Source organism: Vanellus vanellus, assembly GCF_965231255.1.
Source record: "Vanellus vanellus genome assembly, chromosome: 17".
Classification (NCBI taxonomy): Eukaryota; Metazoa; Chordata; class Aves; order Charadriiformes; family Charadriidae; genus Vanellus; species Vanellus vanellus.
In genome coordinates this window covers 14,293,195-14,309,851 of record NC_138922.1, presented here as the reverse complement: position 1 = coordinate 14,309,851, position 16,657 = coordinate 14,293,195, and the positions used below count along the sequence as shown (strand labels likewise).

The following is a 16,657-nucleotide window of genomic DNA, read 5'->3' as shown; positions in this document are numbered from 1 at the left end:
CTCCGTGGAGGCAATGCTAATTTTCAGCCCAGGCAATGGTTCCTCACTAGCAGATTTGCAGTCGTTTAGAAAAATTATGCTAGCGGTTGGCAACTAATAGTCCCCATAATTTTTCCCTCTGGCTGAAATGGGCACATAACTCGCTGAGACGGTGTAGGTGTTGGCAGAAATGTCGTCAGAGCTGCCCTGGCAGATGCACTAAAGAGCTTTCGAGCATCTGGGCGTTACTGCTGAAAATGTCGACCGTTACCGTTGTGCCTGTGATGTGCCTCTCGTTACCGCGTGGCACCTGGACGTTTATCCCGATCTGCTCTTTCCGCAGCCTCATCTGGCAGTCGGCAGCAATGACTACTACATCTCGGTGTACTCGGTGGAGAAGCGCATCAGATAACGGCTGGTGGCAGCGGCACTGGAGAAGGCAGTCCCAGCGGGCAGGGCCGTGTCTCACCCATAATGTACATAGTGAAATTATCGACTTGAATGTTTAGTGTTGGCTGCTGCTGCAACCTGTAACTTGAACGTTTTTTTTCTGACTTAGCTACTGATGATTTTGACAAGGGGAAGAGAGACAATCTCCTTTTTTTTGTTTGGGTTTTTTTTTGTTTGTTTGTTTTTTCTTTTCCCAGCTATATCCTCTAAAAGCTACAGAAAAGGAACATTTTATTTTTGTTTCCAGTGGTTGGCTTCTCTGTTAGACTGTTAGAAACACGGCTCCTGAGCTTGGAAGGACTGGATGAGGCAATACCCTTGAAAAGAGCTTTCTGTTTTAGTCTTTGTTTCTTTGTTTTGCTGGAGCGTAGGTTGCTTTAAGGACTGAAGTCAGGACTCACCTACAGCTCTGTGCGTTCGACCGGACCACGGGACCCCTCCAGCTGCTGCCTACCCTGTGCCAAACTGTAATTCCTCCGCCAGGGCAGCGAGACCCGAGCTGTCCGTCGCAGAACAGCGTACGTGCTCCTGCACCGCCTGAGCGCGGGAGGCGGGAAAGCCTCTCCTCTGCATGAGCCTCATCCTCTCTGCAGCGTCCGCTCCGGTGGAAGGAGAGGCAGAAGGTGACGTGGTGGCGCGGGGAGGCAGGGATCCGGAGGGAAGGGGCTTGAGGAGGTGACAGGAGCAGGGCAGGATGCCACCGTGCCGTAAGGTTGCACATACAGGAAGAAGAGGGAAGGAAGAGAACGGACGTCTCTAACGTCCCGACAAGCCTGGAGCAAGTTATTCGTGTCACCGCTTTCCACCCAAGCGCACGGTGCTGGTGGGGAGCTCTGGGGTATCTCGGTCACCGTCACTTCTGCAGTCACTGTCCCTCTGCCCACGGTGAACTCCGCACACACGTGTGCTGGCCTGGGAGCTCTGCCGGGCCGCGCGGGCGCCAGGGTCCAGCCACGGGCCTTCCTCTGCCGCCGGTGTGCTCGGACTCGGCAAGGCGATGGTCGGGGGAATTCGCACACTTGCTGCTGTGTGTGTGCAGCTGCGCACATTGCGTGGACGTGGCTGTGGCTTGTCTGTCTGTCCCTGCAGAGCTGGGCATGTAACCACACATGGTCTGAGCACAAGAGAATCACTAAAGGAGGGGGAAGACGGCAGTCATCCTGCTTTGAGCAAAACAGCTTTGTCCCCGCTGTCCAGGGGAAACCCTGCTCCGTCTCCCGCACCTTCCGCGTCTGGATAATGAATGTTTCTGTCCCTTGAGACCCGTGATGGGCTGGAGGGGGGGGGAGGGGAAGGCAAAGCCAAAGGGTGGATTTCTTTCAAGTGCTGCCGAGGTGCGATTTAGCTGGCCAGGAACAGAACTTGTGCCGTGCAAAAATCACTGCGGCGGCAAAGGTTGACCTGCCGAGTCCAGAAGTCCCCAGTTTTTCTTCCAGCCGCTATCACGGGGTCTGCAGGCTCCCAGCAAACTGCCAGCGATGAGGCTGACAGCGAAGGAAATACTAATGAGGGAAGGGGTGAGAAATGTTCTCTCCCTGTGTGGATCGCGGCTTCACCTCTGCCGTGGCCTCTGCGGAGCACGTCTGACCCGTCACTGCTCCTTATACACCAGATAATCTTGTTTCCTATACGTGTCGAGGCAGCTGGGCCACCCCGGGGTGGTGGCGTTGGCCCGCCGGCTGTCCCAGGCTCACTGCAGCGACGCCGAAGGCAAAGTGCCGTACGCACGTCTGGATATTGGCTTCGGTGTGGCTCCTCGAACCGCGGAGGTGGAGCAGAGGGCAAAGGCTGAGCGCTGCGTCCGTACCCTGAGCGCCGTCGCTCTCCCCCCGTAGCAGGGAGGCCGAGGGCCGCTTCACAGGATGACGAATCAAAGGCTTTAAACTTAAGAAAAACTACCTGAGCGTCCACTTTTAAGTTACCAAAAGTTAATTATGATTTAACAGAGCTGTGCCTCTTCCCGACCCGCTCCCGTGCTGCTCCGGCATCGGTCCCAGCAGTACACGTCTCCATCGCCCTGCCCGCGCCGGGGCCAACGAGAGGCTTGCCGGCAAGCGTGGAGCCAGAGTCTGGGGTCTACGCGTAACCGATTAACATACACAGCTTAAAAACCAGTAGATTTTTAACTTATATCAGTGTATTCATTAAAGGAACAAGAAACACCTGGCAAAACGCGAAGGTGGGTGGTGGAAGCTGCTGCTCCCGGCCAGCGCTGCCCGGTGCCCGCCGGCCCCTGCGGCCAGGAGGTGGGTTTTAGCCAACGGGACCTGTTTAGCTTTCATCTGAGCGTGTGCGTGTGCGGGCTGTATTTTCACAGGTCTGATGCAGAGATTCAATCATGAAGTTTAACCAAGGATCCGGAGAGCATCCTACCTAAAAAGTTCACTTATCTCTATTTATTTTACAAAAATAAATAAAGTTTAAAAAAAATATAAAAAAAAACCCACACGATTGTAATGTGAGAGTAAAATAATTACAAACAAATAAATGGTTAATAAAAAATAAATGCAGAAACACTGCCCGGTCTGAGGCTCGTTTCCTGCGGGGAGGGGGCGGCGGTGGCTCAGGAGGGAACCCCGTTAGATGGTGGGTGATGGGGCTGTGCGGTTTGGGGCAGTTTCTCCGCGGTGACACAGCCGGTTCCCCACGGGGGTCCCGGGCGAAAGACGCTTGTACGAGCCCGGGCGGCCGCTGCCGAGGCTGAGCAGAGACGCAGCGTTTGTGCTGCAGGAGCCTGTGTGTGCGCCCGAGCCTCAAATGCAGCTCTCGAGCGCTGGCTGTGGCAAATGCACTGGAACAGTCGGTGCTGTCCTCGTCCCGAGGGCCTGCGGGGCACTGTCCCCTCCCTGTCCCCTTCCCAGAGTGACCGATGCTGCTACGGTCCTGCTGGGTCCCGGCTGAGACGCCAAATCCCCCCCCAGCCCCGCACATTCCCATCCCCATGTCAATGGCGTGGGGGGTCGGGGACGTCAGGAGGGGTGAGGACGGGCAGGAGGGGCTGTTGGGGCCACCATCAAAGCCACCAAGAGGTGGGTCGTGTCCCGGCTGCCCCTTGGGGTGACAGCCACGGAGGGGTGAAACGGCACTGGGCATCCGAGGGGCTCAGCATCGCTGGGGCCGTGGCACCGGGAACCACCTTCCGCACCGTTTTATTTCTATTATTTCTCACCGCAGCCCGGCTGCCGCGGCGCAGGACAGCGTTTGGTCTCTAATCACCTTCTCCAGAGGCAAAACCATTAATTAGGGGTGTGGGATGGCGTGGAACAAGGGGTTGGGTGATCCGGGGCAAAACTGCAGTGGGGGAAAAGAGGTGATTTCTGGCACCGCACATGGCAGAGCCGAATCATTTATGTGAGCCCGGATCGTGCCGGGATCACAGAAATAACCGCGTTTGGGCTCGGCAGGAGTGGGTTGGAGGGGGGCACAGCGGGGTCTGGGGGATACAGTGGGGTTTGGGAGGGTACAGCGGGGTTTGGGGTGACATGGTGGGGTTTGGGGGGGCACCGTGGCCACATTGGCGCTTCCCCCGGGCAAAGCCCCGCCAGCGGGTCGTGGTTGAGCTGCGGAACATGGCGGGCGGGAGGGCGGGAAAGGCTCTGGGATTCCCACCCCTCGGGGCGGAGGACTCCATGCTCCCCGCGGAGCTGCCACGTTCCCCCGGCGTGAGCCTCCCCGTGGGCCCCACAAAGCCGCGGTGACAGCCACGGCCACCGCCACGGCCCGGCCCGGCCCCCGGCTGCGTCCCCGCTCCCCGCCGCCGGGCCGTTTCAGGGCGGGGGGCACGTTTCTGCCCAACTGCCCCCAGAGCCCCCAAAGCCACGGGCAGCGCCAGAGCCTCTCCTGTGTGGGGACGTGGGGAGATGGGGCTGTGTGGACATGGGGACGTGGGGACACAGGGCCCAGTCCCTGCAGGGGCAGATGGGGACAGGGCCTCCGCTCCTCGCCACCCCACAGCCCTGCCCCTGCCCCAGCCTCGGCCCTACAGCCCCCCATCCCCTATATATCTCCATCTCCTATATCACCCTTACCCCCCATAGCCCCCATTCCTTACAGCCTCCATCCCCTACAGCCCCACATCCCCTATACCCTCATCAGCTATAGCTCCCCATCCCCTACAGCCCCACATCCCCTATGTGCTCTTCCCCTATAGCCCCCCATCTCCTATAGCTCCCCATCCCATACAACTAGCTCTTCATCCCCCATAGCCCCCCATCCCCTACACCCCCATCCCCTACACCTCCATCCCCTACAGCCCCATCCCCTATAGACCCCCATCCCCTATAGACCCGATTCCCTACACCCCCATCCCCTACACCCCCCCCATCCCCCATAGCCCCCCATCCCCTACAGCCCCATCCCCTATAGCCCCATCCCCTATAGCCCCATCCCCTATATAGCCCCATCCCCTATATACCCCCATCCCCTATAGACCCCATCCCCCATAGCCCCCCATCCCCTACAGCCCCATCCCCTATAGACCCCCATCCCCTATAGACCCGATTCCCTACACCCCCATCCCCTACACCCCAACCAACCCCCATCCCCGCCCATCCCTTACACCCCCCGCCCCCATCGCCCCTCCCCCGCCCGTTCCCGCCGCGCCCCCAGAGCGCCCTCTGGCGGCGCCGCCCTCCGCCGCGCGCCTTCGCCTTGTGCCGGGCCGGGCCCCGCGCGGCCGCCGTCGGGGGGCGGGGCCAGAGGGGCGGGGCCGGGGGCGGGGCCGGGGCGGCCGCGCCGCGCGGGGCAGGAGCGGCGGCGGCGCCGGGGCCATGGGGAACCTCTTCGGGCGGAAGCGGCGAAGCCGCGTCACGGAGCAGGACAAGGCGGTGCTGGTGAGCGCGGCGGCGCGCGCGGCCGCCCCCCGGCCCGGGCCCGGCTCGGTCGGCGACGGTGAACCGCCGCGCCGCCGGCCCCGGCCGGGCCGCCGCCATGCCCGCCTCGGGCCCGGGCCCCGCACGCTCCGGGCGGGCGTTTGCGGGGGCCCCGCGCTGGGAGGGGGGCGGGGGCGGTGTCGGGGGGGGGTGCTGTGGCGGCGGGGTCGGCCCCGGCCCGGCCCGGCCCGGCGCGGGCGGTGGCGGGCGGTGACCGGTGACCGGGCCCGTCTCTGTCCGTCCCCTCCGCAGCAACTGAAGCAGCAGCGGGACAAGCTGAAGCGGTACCAGCGGCGCATCGGGCTGAGCCTGGAGCGGGAGCGCGCGCTGGCGCGGCGGCTGCTGCAGGAGGGCCAAAGGGAGTGAGTGGGGGCGGGGCGGGGCCGCAGCGGGGGCTCCTCGCGGAGGGGAACTTGGGGTGAACGCCGCGCTTCGGGCTTCAGGCGTCGGGTTTCAGGGTGTGAAAGTTACCGAGTGTGAAACTTTGTAAAAAGTGTAAGAGTTATGGTCGCTATAAGGAGGAGCTCTCTCCCGCTGAGGGCGGTGACCCCCGGCGCGGGGTGCCCCGAGGAGCTGTGGCTGCCCCATCCCTGGGGGTGCTCAAGGCCGGGTTGGACGGGGCTGGGAGCGACCTGGGCTGGGGGGAGGTGGCCCTGCCCGGGGCCGGGGGTGGCACTGGATGGTCTTCAAGGTCCCTTCCAACCCAAACCCTTCTGTGATTCTGCTTACAACCACGGGAGACTGCCCGCGTTCCTCGGCTGGTGCTAAAGGAGGTCTTCAAAAAGTGGTCCTCTCTCTGTACAGCGGTCGGTAGTTGTGTGGTCCTGTTTTGAGGCATAAGCCTTCTGCGGCAAAGGGCTTCGTTTGGCATCGCTACCGCACAACTGGGCCAGTGAAGTCCTAATCCACAACAAACACACCTCCACTTAGCACGTTTACGATTAATTTGCTCATCCGTGTGCCTCACAGGAGCAGTTCAGAGCTGTCATTTAATTGGCACGTGGTTTTGTCCTCTTTTGGAAAAAACATAAACACGGCTTCAGTGTGATTCTTTTAGACTTCTTTGCTTTCTCCTGTGCTGAGTTTTCCTCCTCCTGTTTTCCCTCAGAAAAGCCATGCTCCTGCTAAAGAAGAAGCGTTACCAAGAGCAACTTCTAGATAAAACGGAAAACCAAATCAGCAACTTGGAGCGGATGGTAAGTGAGAAGCAGTCGCCGTCGGCTGCTAGTGGCCCTCTGCGCGCACTTGGTATAAGTCTTTTTTCTGGGGTGGGTGTTCCTTTTGCTTGTGCGGAACTGCGTTTTAACTGTCAGCTCGTACCAGGGGATTAGTCCTCTGTGAAGGGCGGGTGTCTCCGAAATCACGTGTGTGCCATGACTCTTCCAGAATCGAGCGGGGAGTACGGTTTGAGCCTGTAGCGCGGGTCACGTATTACATACGTGTTTTGTAAATTAGTGAAACTTTAGTCACCGCGTGGACAGCTGCAGTAGAAGCTTCCCCGGGCTTGCCTCGGTCCCCGGGTGTCAGGAACGGATGTGTGTGTTCTGGGTGGACACTGTGGCCTCAGCTTAGACTGTCAGCTGGGAAACCGGTTAAAGGGCTCTTGGATGTGCTTTTGCAGCCACCTGTGCTGCGGCTTTTTGTGCGCGTGTTTCTTATTGCTGGTACAATTTACTCCTCTGTTGACTAGAGAAAGGGCTCTTGGCTGATTTCTCCTCGCAGTTTCCCAAGAATCTTGGCAGCCTGTATCTGGCTAGCGATGGGAATGTGGCAGCCTCTGATGGGTCCCCTTCTCCTTTCTGTTTCAGGTCCAGGATATTGAATTCACCCAGATTGAAATGAAGGTCATTGAGGGTCTGAAAATAGGCAATGAATGTCTGAACAAAATGCACCAGGTATGTGCGAGGTCAGCTGAGCGCTCTCTCGCCTTGGGCTAGGCAGAGTCCTGGGTGTTCGCAGGCGCTGCAGACCTCGCTCACGCATGGATTTCTCGCTCTTTTCTTCAGGTTATGTCAATAGAAGAAGTAGAAAGAATAATAGGTGAGACCCAGGATGCTGTGGAGTACCAGAGGGTACGTACTGTGCGCGTGAGTAGCTGTGAGCAGAGACTGCCTGCCGTGCAGAGCTTCTCTGGCGTGCGCTGTGTTCCCAGCCTTATTTAAGAGGTGATCGGGTTGGGAATTAAAGCTCAGTTCCCTGCAGAAAAATCAGCTTTGTTAGTTTTCTCAGTGCCCCTTTACCCCGTGGCTGCATTGCTCTCCCGTGCACGCAGACCGTGCCACAGGCCACAGAGCTGCTTCTGCTACGCTGCTCTTGACTGGAACGTTCTCTTCCTCTCGTCCGTAGCAAATAGACGAGATACTGGCTGGCAGCCTGACCGAGGAAGATGAAGAGGCCATTCTAGAAGAATTAGACGCTATCACTCAGGTAGGACCGATGTTCTTGTAATGACTTTAAATCACATTTTCAGGAATCTCTTTGTAAGAGGGGAGAAAGTATCTTTTTCCCGCTCTCAATAGCTTATCTTATCCTGCCAGAGATCTCAATTGCACCTGTTTATGCCCAATTGTTGTGTCCTCAAAGATCAAGCGAATTGCTCTGCACACGGGGGTCACTTAAAAATGGGATGCTTTGAAGGGTTGTCCTGTATTTGCTGTCTGTTACAGTCAGTTCACCTCTGTTCTTGCTGGATATCTATTCCGCTTCAGCAGAGGAAGATCTGGGAAGCCCTGGGGGACGCTCGGATAAGAGCAGTGGGTGTGCGCCACCGTCCCCACACACCGCTGTGGTGCCCGTGGCTCTTCCAGGCACTGCCTGGACTGGGCTCCGCTGTAGGAAGTGGGCGGCCAGTGGAGACTGAGGTGGAGAGGATCTGCAACTAGCGTGGATCTGGGGAGACTCGTAGCTAACACAGGGTCCCATTAACTCTCACTTCATAATTAAAATAACCCTTGCGCTCGTTTCCTGGGCAGTACTGACGCCCGTACCCCTTCCTGCAGTTCTGGGGCAGATGTAAGTCTGTATGTGAAATCGCTTATTAGTCTTCTGTTCCCAGACGGTCTCCGCACAAAAGCGCGGTGCGAGGGTCTGTGAGCGCCCCAGTGTGGGGCTGTGTGTCATGTGTCGTCTTTAATGTTCTTGCAGGAACAGGTGGAGCTTCCAGAAGTTCCTTCTGAGCCACTCCCAGAGAAGACCCCAGGTACGCTTTCTTTGTGTGCTCTGCACCTTTGGCTTCTCGTCCTTCTTCTCGGTTCCATGCGACGGTCTGAGATGCTCTCCTGTTGTAAGTGTTGTCCTGGCAAATGGGAAAGAATAGAAGCTTTCTGGTTGAAAGCCCGGCTGATCTGGGCTGTGCCAGCTTCCCCCACGTGGCTCTGACAAACCCAGCTGACCCCTCCCGGGAAGAGGACCCACGGCTGTAGGCTGGTTCCTCAGTCAGCAGCTAGGCGTTCCTCTTCAGGAGTTCCTTTTAGTTACATCTGCTCTTGTTAAGTCGCGCTTTGGACCTGCTGTGAGGCCACCAGCTGCCTTCAAACACCCGCTGAGGGTCCACTGCGGAGCTCCACCAGGAGCTCCTTCCTTGGCCCCGCGCTTGGCCCAGGCACGGCTCTGACAAGGCTCGAACCGGTCCCCTGCGCGTTACCGCAACGTGCTGCTACGCAGGAACAGCTTCCTGTGACCGCGGATATTAGCGCGCACGCCACACAAAACTGCGTTGCACTGAGGTTCGTGACAACTCGTGACTCTTGTGACCTTTCTTTGGGCAACAACGGTAATTCTGAACCGGCTGGATGAGGACCGCTGGAGTCCCGCAGTTCCAGGACTGACAGAGCGTGGGCTCCGCACAGCCCATGCCACATGCATGTGTGCTCCGGAGCGGTCCACAGCCTCAGCGGCCGTCTGCGCCGCCGCGCGCGGAGGGGGAAGCGGGAGAGAGCTGATGGAGCAGAGTGAGCAACGGGCGCCGTGGGGCTGGTGAGGAGGGAGTCCTCACAGAGCGTTGCGATGTCTCTCCACGCTGGAGAACTGAAGGTTCTGCCCCTGGAGACAAGGGGTGAGGTGGAACTGGGCTCGGCTGGGGGCCAGAAGGCAAACGGGTAGAGAGTCTGTCTCCGGGGAGGGCAGAACACCCACCCGTCGGTGGCAGACGCTGGGCTTCCCTGCTGGTGGAGACCGGGGGCTGTAGGAAGCCGTGTCCTCCGTGTGGAATCTGCCCAGGAGAAATCCGGGACGTGGGGAACGGGGCTGGTTTCTTTTTAGTGCTTGTTTACTGGTAAACAGGGATCAGATGTCGGCTCTGTACGCTGGCTCCGGTGGCCGAGCAAAACCCGAGCCGCCCCTGCTGCCTGCGGCCGTGGGGTCGCCGGGGGAGGGGAGAAGCTTTGTCTACCCACTGCCCCCCCCGAAACCGCTCCCTGCCGTGGGTCCGTGCCGCTGGGCTGGGGCTTGCCAAGGCCGTGTTGGGTACGCTCCGAAACGGGTCTAATTCGTCAAGTGCTGGGAAGAAGAGGGGCGTACTGGATATGCGGAGTTATTTATAATGAACTTTCACTGGTTCAGGCGCTGTGCGAGCGGTTGTTGCTCTTCGGAGAAGTGGATTATGAGTCCCGGTTCTTCCGCAGGAGATGACTGGAGATTTTTTGCTTTCTCTTTTTCTGTAACGAGTTTCTTTTTCTTCCACAGAAGCGTCACCTGTCAAGAACAGGCCAAAACCAGAGCTGGTGGCAGCGTCTTAACTCCCACTTCTGGGGATTCCCCCACGTCATAACTCTCACCCAGGACAGTTTGCCATCCCAGCGTGTGCTGGGAACAAGCAATGCCTCGGCAGCATCCCAGCTGTGCTGGGCGGATGGCGGAGCAGGGTTCCCTGTGCAGGGTGGGGAACCTCAGCTGATTATTGCTCTTGTATCAAGATTATTTTCTAGTGCTTTCTTTTTTTGTAACTTAAATTCTAAACTCACTCAGCTGCGCTGTCTCGGGATTAAACAACAACTCTAAAACCTCTGAAGCCAAATGCTTGCTTTAGGTTTGATTGCAGGGGCGAACCTGCCCCTGCTCTGGCCGGAGCCCCGGGACCTCCCACCCTCGGAGCAGCCGTCCCGCGCGTCGGGCTGGGCCGGAACGAGCCACTGCCCTCGGGAGCCCTCCAGACCCCACTGCTGTCCGCGCTCCTCGCGGTCCCTTTGCTTTTCCTCCTCTGATTCTGCCCGTGGCAGGGCTGCAGTGCCTCCCGTCCCCGTGTAAACGAGACCGGCGTGGCTGAGGCTCCGGAGGGGCGCGGGCGGCGTGCAGCCAGCCTCAGCCCGCGCCGGCAGCGGCGCTTCGTGCCGGGGGCTGAAACGGGCTCTGCCACCCCGTGTAAAAGCAGCTTACGTGTGAGGGCGTCTCGTTTGAGCAAAGTTCAGAGCGATTGCTTGGCTTCGCGTTTGCCGGCAGCGGCGCTGACGGGGGGAAAAGGCCGCTCTCGGCGCGAGGTGGAGCGCTGACCTCTGGCTGGGCGTGAGGTGGAGGCGGTCGCTGCCGATTCCCGTTGGGATCCTGCTCTGCCCGTCTGCCTCCGGTAACCCGCGGTGCGGCGTGAGACCTGGGCTGACGGCAGTCCGAGGAGCCTCTCGGAGTTACAGCGAGGGACCTTCTGCCTGTGTTACGAGCCACGAGTCAGCCCGTGTTGGCTCCGCACCGTCATCAGAGGACCTTTGCAACATCCGGACGGGCTGAGATCGATTCTGCTCCCAGTTGTCAGCCCGTGTTTGATACTTCCTCGTAGGGTCGGAGACGGGAAAGGTCAGGCTCGTTCTGTACCAGACATGAGGTGTGAAGCTGCTTAAATCGACGCTCCAAAGACTCTTCCCGATAAGCAGTTGGAGGGGCGACCGGCTCCGGAGGACGGTGTGGCGCTCAGCGGGGCGGCACGGCTGGCGAAGTGCTTGGAGAGCTGCCCGGGCCGGCAGGTGGTGGGCAGATTGAGCTGTTCTTGGAAGCAAGCTTACTTGCCAGCTTGCAGATGCTCTTCAGGACGCTGCAGACCTTATTTATTACGTTCTCGAAGCCACGACCCTTAATCCCTGTTTCTGCCACAGCGGAAGAAGGACCCAGAGGGTCCTTGGAGACTCTTAGTGACTGCCTTTGGGGTTGCGTGATCTGGTGCCAGGCAATAACAAGTAATCCCGGAGGCTGTGCTGCTCTCCGTGTGTGACGGGCCAGCGGCAGCTCTGGGTTTGAGTTGTGCTTTCTGTGTCCTCTCCGTCTGTTACGTTCCAAAGACTGGCCAGGGCGGCCTCGTCCTCCCGCCCGCGCGTCCCCACGGCAGCGTGCACCTTGGAGCTGCCTGATTTTCAATTCCACTGCCCTCTCTCTCTTGATTACTGTTCCATAATGAAGCTGGGTCCCACAAGCCTTGGGCCGTGTTTCCTGACCGGTGCAGCTTTAGCAAACACCCAACTGTCTCTGAAATCGGCAGAGCGGGTTGAAGCTGCTCCTCGTGCCTGTGCGGAACGCGCCGGTTACTCCGGCCCGTCTTTGGGACAGCCAAACCTTCGCCCGTCCGTCGCAGCCGGGGCGAAGGGACGGGGCTGTCACCCGCTCTACGCTCCTGTGGTATTTTTTTTCTCCAGTGGAGGCTGCTGCTCTGCCCGGGTTCCATCCTGGCGGTCCTGCAGTGCGCGCGTGTTCCACCAGAGAGAGCTTTGTCTTCGTCAGCGCCGTCTGCAGCATTTTGTGCAACGTTCTTCCTTCGAGGCTCCTTCAGTCCGTTGCCCGCCTGCCGTCGGCTCGCTCCGTTTTACCCTATTTAATTGGTACTTCACAGGAGCAAAGGCTGGGCTCTCCCGGGGCGCTCTGGGAGGGACCTTCGCTGCGCCCGCCGCGGGGGGACCCTGTTAAACGGGGCAGGCACGCGTCGCCGCGGCCGAGCACCGCGCTCCGGTGGTGGTGCTCACGAGTGTCGTGGCAGCGAGCGAGGCGTGAGCCCAGCGTCCCCGGGGAAGCCGCGGCGAGGCCGGGCCGGGTGCCGGTGCCGGTGCCAGTGCCGGCCGGGAGCAGAACACCCGGCACTGCCTCTGCTCTCGGGGGGCGGCCGGGGCAGAGAGGGAGAGGCGTTCGCGCTGAAGGGGTTAACGCAGCTCCTCCTTTGTTAATACAGTGAAGAGGCCGTTTACTGCACCAACAGGAAAGTTTGGAGCGCGTTGCCAGCAGCTCCCTCCTCTAATCCCCCCACCAAACAGATTGTACTGTGTCTCCTTGAGAGGAAGAGCCGGGAGTGGTGTGTGACCTCTGTGGTGTGCTGCAACAATAAACTGTTTCTAATGGTTTCACCGATTCCTCTTCCAGCCTCGTGTTTTCACAGTAAATGTTTTGGATGAGCAAGAGTTGCCTTCCTCCTCCCTCCCCTTCTTACTGCCCGCTCCTGGGGGAGATGGGGGCAGGAAATTTCAGAACAGGCTCCGCGTGCCATAGAGAAGCAATCCCGTTCGCCTGCGAGGCCGAGGAAGGCTCATCTGGAACCGGCAGCGGCAGTGCCCCGGCACGGCCGGAGGGTCAGGTACGGGGGGGCCGGAGGGACGTTTAGGGGAGAGCGTATGCACTGTATCGCTGCTGCGAAGGTGGTGCAGCGCTGCCTGTGCCGCAGCCCCGTCCCCGCCTGTCCCTCGTCACCCGGGAGCCGGGTAGGTACCCTCAGGGCTCCCCGGAGAAACAGCTTCCAGGGGACGAGGGCTGTCCTGGGCGGCAGGAGAGAGGGACCAGACCCCAAGCCCGAGCGGGGGGGTGTTTGGAAAGGCAGCAGTCCTGCCCTGGGTTTGCAATGAAGCTGAATGAGGAGGGTTTTTTTTTTTGCAAGAATTATTCTGGGATTGTTGGCAAACGGAGCAATAACCAGTCTGCGTGGGGCTGCTGGACCCGCTGGGACCGTGGGGCTCCGTCCAGCTCGTGGCCGTGATGTCCTGCCACCGGCTGGGCTCTGGTGGTCTCCCCTCCCTTGGCAGGATTTTTGGCTTCCAGCTCCGGGGTGGTGTCCAAGCGCCCCAGGCAGCCAACAGAGCCCCCTGTGTGTGACCGTCACCCCTACCAAGTGGGCACGGGTCTTGAGGGCACCGTCTGCGGGAGCAGTGCCGTAGTGCAGCACCGCCTTCACGCTCCGTCCTCGAGAGTGCCACCACGGGTCCGGGAGCAGGGACCCTCACCCGGGATGTCTCTGGGCCACCCGCTGGCGCTTTGACACCCGCTCGTTCCTCATTAGTTTGGATTTATGTCTCTCCCGCTGATGGGAGCGGTGGCATGCCTGCGGGTCACTCCCTCCTGGACCAGCCGGACCCTCGGCGGCAGCTGAGCCCCCCCCGTCCCATCCCGTCCTGTCCTGTCCCGTCCCCGCCGGAGGAGGTGCCGGGGGGTCCCGTGTCCCTGGGAAAGCAGCTGCGCTGTGTTTAACGGTGTTTAATTAACACTCCCTCTACCCGCTCAGCTGTGGCAGCGGGGTGGGAGCCGGCACCCCACAGCGTGAGCTGAGCACGGAGCTCTTCCAGCTGTGTTTGAGTTGGCCAGATGTTCAGTTAAGTAGAGGAGTGTCCTCCCTCAAAGAAAGTGGTTGAGGCAACATCGCTGGTTGCTAATTAAACCCTGGAGAATACAGGCAACCCCACACTGCTTCCTCCACCGCCCCCACGAAGCACCCGGAGCCCCCCGGTGCCCCCAGCCTTGGCACGGCCCCCCCTCCTTGCTGGAGCCACCGGACAGACACTGGACAGACACCACGGCAAACCTGCCCCTCGCGGCCACAGCAGGCGGGAGGGTGGCAGTGAATTTCAGCCCCTTAACATTTAGAGGAGCGGGTGATTTGTCACCCTTCCCCGTGCGGCCGCCGGAGTCTCCGTGGCATTTCCAACGCACCGCTCGGCGCCGCGTCCAGCCGCCCTGGCATTTAACGTGACTTGTGTGGCGATGCGGGATGCTCGCCCGGCGCGGGGGGCCGCCGCGGCTGGGGGAAGGGAGAAGCGCTGCCCGTTCCCCGCTCCCCTCCGCAGGGCGGGTCCCCGTCCCCATCCGGGGGACGCTGCCCGCAGGGACCCTACTCCTGCCCAGCGTCCCCGGGAGCAGCGCGGGAGGCTGTGGGGGAGAGGGAATTACCGCCGGCGTTATGCAAGCCGCGCTGCCTTTAAATAGACTCTTATTCAATGTTGTCCAGGAGGCAGCGGAGCCGCTGAGCATCAGCGCCGGTCGGTCGCTCGCTCGCTGGGGCTTTGTTTTCTTGTCCCGCCGCCCGCCCCCGCCGCGCTGGGGAAGTTGTGGAGAAGTTGGTTTGGGGCAAAGGCTCCCTCGCCGCCCCCACGGCCTGGGAGCTTCTCCCCCCTTCCCCCACCCCTTCATTAAAATGGCAGCAGCCCTTTCACTCGGTGTTTAATTGAGTTGTGTAACGCAGCGACGCCGTGGCAGAGCCGTGGCAGTTTCTATGCCAACGCAGCTGGATGGCGGCGCTGCCTGGGGAGGCAGAGGGGCTGCCTGCACCCCCCGGCACGGCTGCGCACCCCCGGCACGGCTGCGCACCCCGCTGCCTCAAATGTTTCCCGAAACACCCGTGGAAAAGACATGGTGAGCTGAACCCCCCCGTGGCAGCTGGTTTGGAGGCCTTTGGTCTGGGTCCCGTCGCTTTTTGGCACGAGCGAGCTCGGGGCCGCGGCTGGGGCACTGCACGCGGCGGGACGGGGGGCACGGTCCCCCCGGGGTCAGCAGCCGCGAGCGGCAGCCCTGGGGCAGAGGTGCCCCTGCAGCGCCGCTCGGTGCCCCCCCGGCAGCGGCTCTGGGCTCTCTCCCTGCTGGGAACACCCTCCCCACATCCTCTGTCCTCCACCCTCCGTGGCAAACACCGAGTCGGGACCGGGCACTGCTTTGGAGATGTTTTCATGGGGGTCTTTCCCTTTCCTTCTCCTCTCCATCACTCCGCACACCGAGCTCGCCCTGCCCCACACGGGGAGACCATCCCCAGGGGCTGCCCGCACTGCCGGTGGTTTGGTTTGCACCCAAAGCCTTGCGATGCCGACCCCTCCCCCCCCCGCTGCACGCCCCGAACCCCGGGGAGTCAGCCGCTGGCTCCCTCCTTTTCCCTGCGCGCGTATTTGAAGTGGCCCAGTGTCACGCTGAGTCACCAGCCGAGGGATGGAAGAGGCTTTGGCAGAGAACAAGCCTGAGTTTTGATAGTTCAACTGTGGGAAAAAAAAAAAAAATCAGCGCAATTTCCTAATTAGAGCAGTGATGGGAACAAAGCAGATTTGTTAGAGCGCTGTGCGGCTGAGTTCGGGAATGTGACCTTTGCTGGCTCTTAGCGCTAGACGGGAGCTGTCGGTGTACGGCGGTGCTTGGCAGTGGCTGAAATGCTTCAGCAGCGACTGCTCTGACGTAGCGGAGGTAGAATTTTGCCTTCTGGGGGGAAGCCAGACCCGCTGCCGGACGGGTGGAAGGAGCACCGGGAAACGGCGGTTGCCCCTGGGTCACCCACTTCTGCTGTTTCCCCCAAAGGCGGGCGGGTTTCCCTGCCCCGCAGGGGAATGTGGCTCCTCAAGTTGTCGGAGGAGCCGTGGACATGCACTGGGTGTCCCTGCAGGGCCAGCGCTGCAAGGTCACCGATGGTCCCCAGCCCCGGGCTGTCCCCCGGCCGGCCTGGCGTGGCACCGGCGGCTCTCGGCACGTGCTCGCAGCCGGGCTGGTGCCGGGGTGCACCCAGGGCTGGAGCGAGTCGCGGCCCTACGGTGCATGATGAATTAGCAAGAGGAGGAAACGAGTGGAGACCGGTCCCAGGGACGTGCCCGTGCCATTGGATCCAGAGGAGCCAACGCTCCTGCGGTGCAGAAGGGCTGGAGAAGCCGTGCGAGGCGCTGGGTGGCCTCGGGGCTGGAAGAGGAGTGGTGGGAATTCGGCGTCGTGGCCTTCAGCCCCGAGGAGCGGTGCTGGATGGGGCTGCGACGGCCGTAGCCGTGGACCAAACAAACGTGACTGAGGGTGCTGTGGGGCCTGGGGTCTCCCACCAGCCCAGAGCGCTGTTGGCGTGACGGGAGGGAAGAGGTGACACCGGGCAGGGAGAGGGCAGGCGGTGGCAGCGGGGCCTGATCCTGCCCCTTGGCCCTCCTCTCTGCGAGCCGCCCCTCGGACAGCCCCGGGTCCTTCTCAGGCGGGGGGGCAGCACCCAATGCCCCGCAGCACCCAGTGCGCCTCTGCAAGGTGCTGGCTGGGGGCACTGCCACGTACGCGTCCCCGCGTTCAGCAACGTGATGCAAAATCCCATCATGCCAATTATGCAAATCACATAAACTATTCCTGTTATTCAGAAGTATCCCCAGAGAGCTCCCGAGCGATCTGTAATTCAGCATTAC

General features: G+C 60.8%; 2 protein-coding genes across 2 annotated transcripts in view; both read left to right on the top strand.

The window, feature by feature from the left end:
* RPTOR (regulatory associated protein of MTOR complex 1) overlaps positions 1-2,935 on the top strand; it is a 150,654-nt gene extending 147,719 nt beyond the window's left edge. Inside the window, exon 35 of the mRNA XM_082492144.1 lies at positions 323-2,935. Coding sequence (XP_082348270.1) covers positions 323-391 — 69 coding nt within the window. The 3' untranslated portion in view covers positions 392-2,935. The remainder of the gene's footprint in view (positions 1-322) is intronic.
* A 2,246-nt stretch (positions 2,936-5,181) lies between these two features.
* On the top strand, positions 5,182-12,579 carry CHMP6 (charged multivesicular body protein 6). The gene is made up of 8 exons (XM_082492273.1): positions 5,182-5,261; positions 5,553-5,662; positions 6,409-6,496; positions 7,109-7,195; positions 7,307-7,372; positions 7,647-7,727; positions 8,445-8,499; positions 9,984-12,579. The coding sequence occupies exons 1-8, from the start codon at positions 5,199-5,201 to the stop codon at positions 10,034-10,036; spliced, it is 603 nt and encodes a 200-aa protein (XP_082348399.1). The 5' UTR covers positions 5,182-5,198; the 3' UTR covers positions 10,037-12,579.
* Positions 12,580-16,657: the final 4,078 nt, after the last annotated feature.

What these genes read in the sequence shown, in the direction of transcription:
- CHMP6 (XM_082492273.1), top strand. Translation starts at nt 5,199, where the DNA reads ATGGGGAACCTCTTCGGGCGGAAGCGGCGAAGCCGCGTCACGGAGCAG. An exon ending in CTGCAGGAGGGCCAAAGGGA is followed by an intron (nt 5,663 to 6,408) that starts GTGAGTGGGGGC and finishes GTTTTCCCTCAG; the next exon opens with AAAAGCCATGCTCCTGCTAA. An exon ending in GTCTGAACAAAATGCACCAG is followed by an intron (nt 7,196 to 7,306) that starts GTATGTGCGAGG and finishes TCTTTTCTTCAG; the next exon opens with GTTATGTCAATAGAAGAAGT.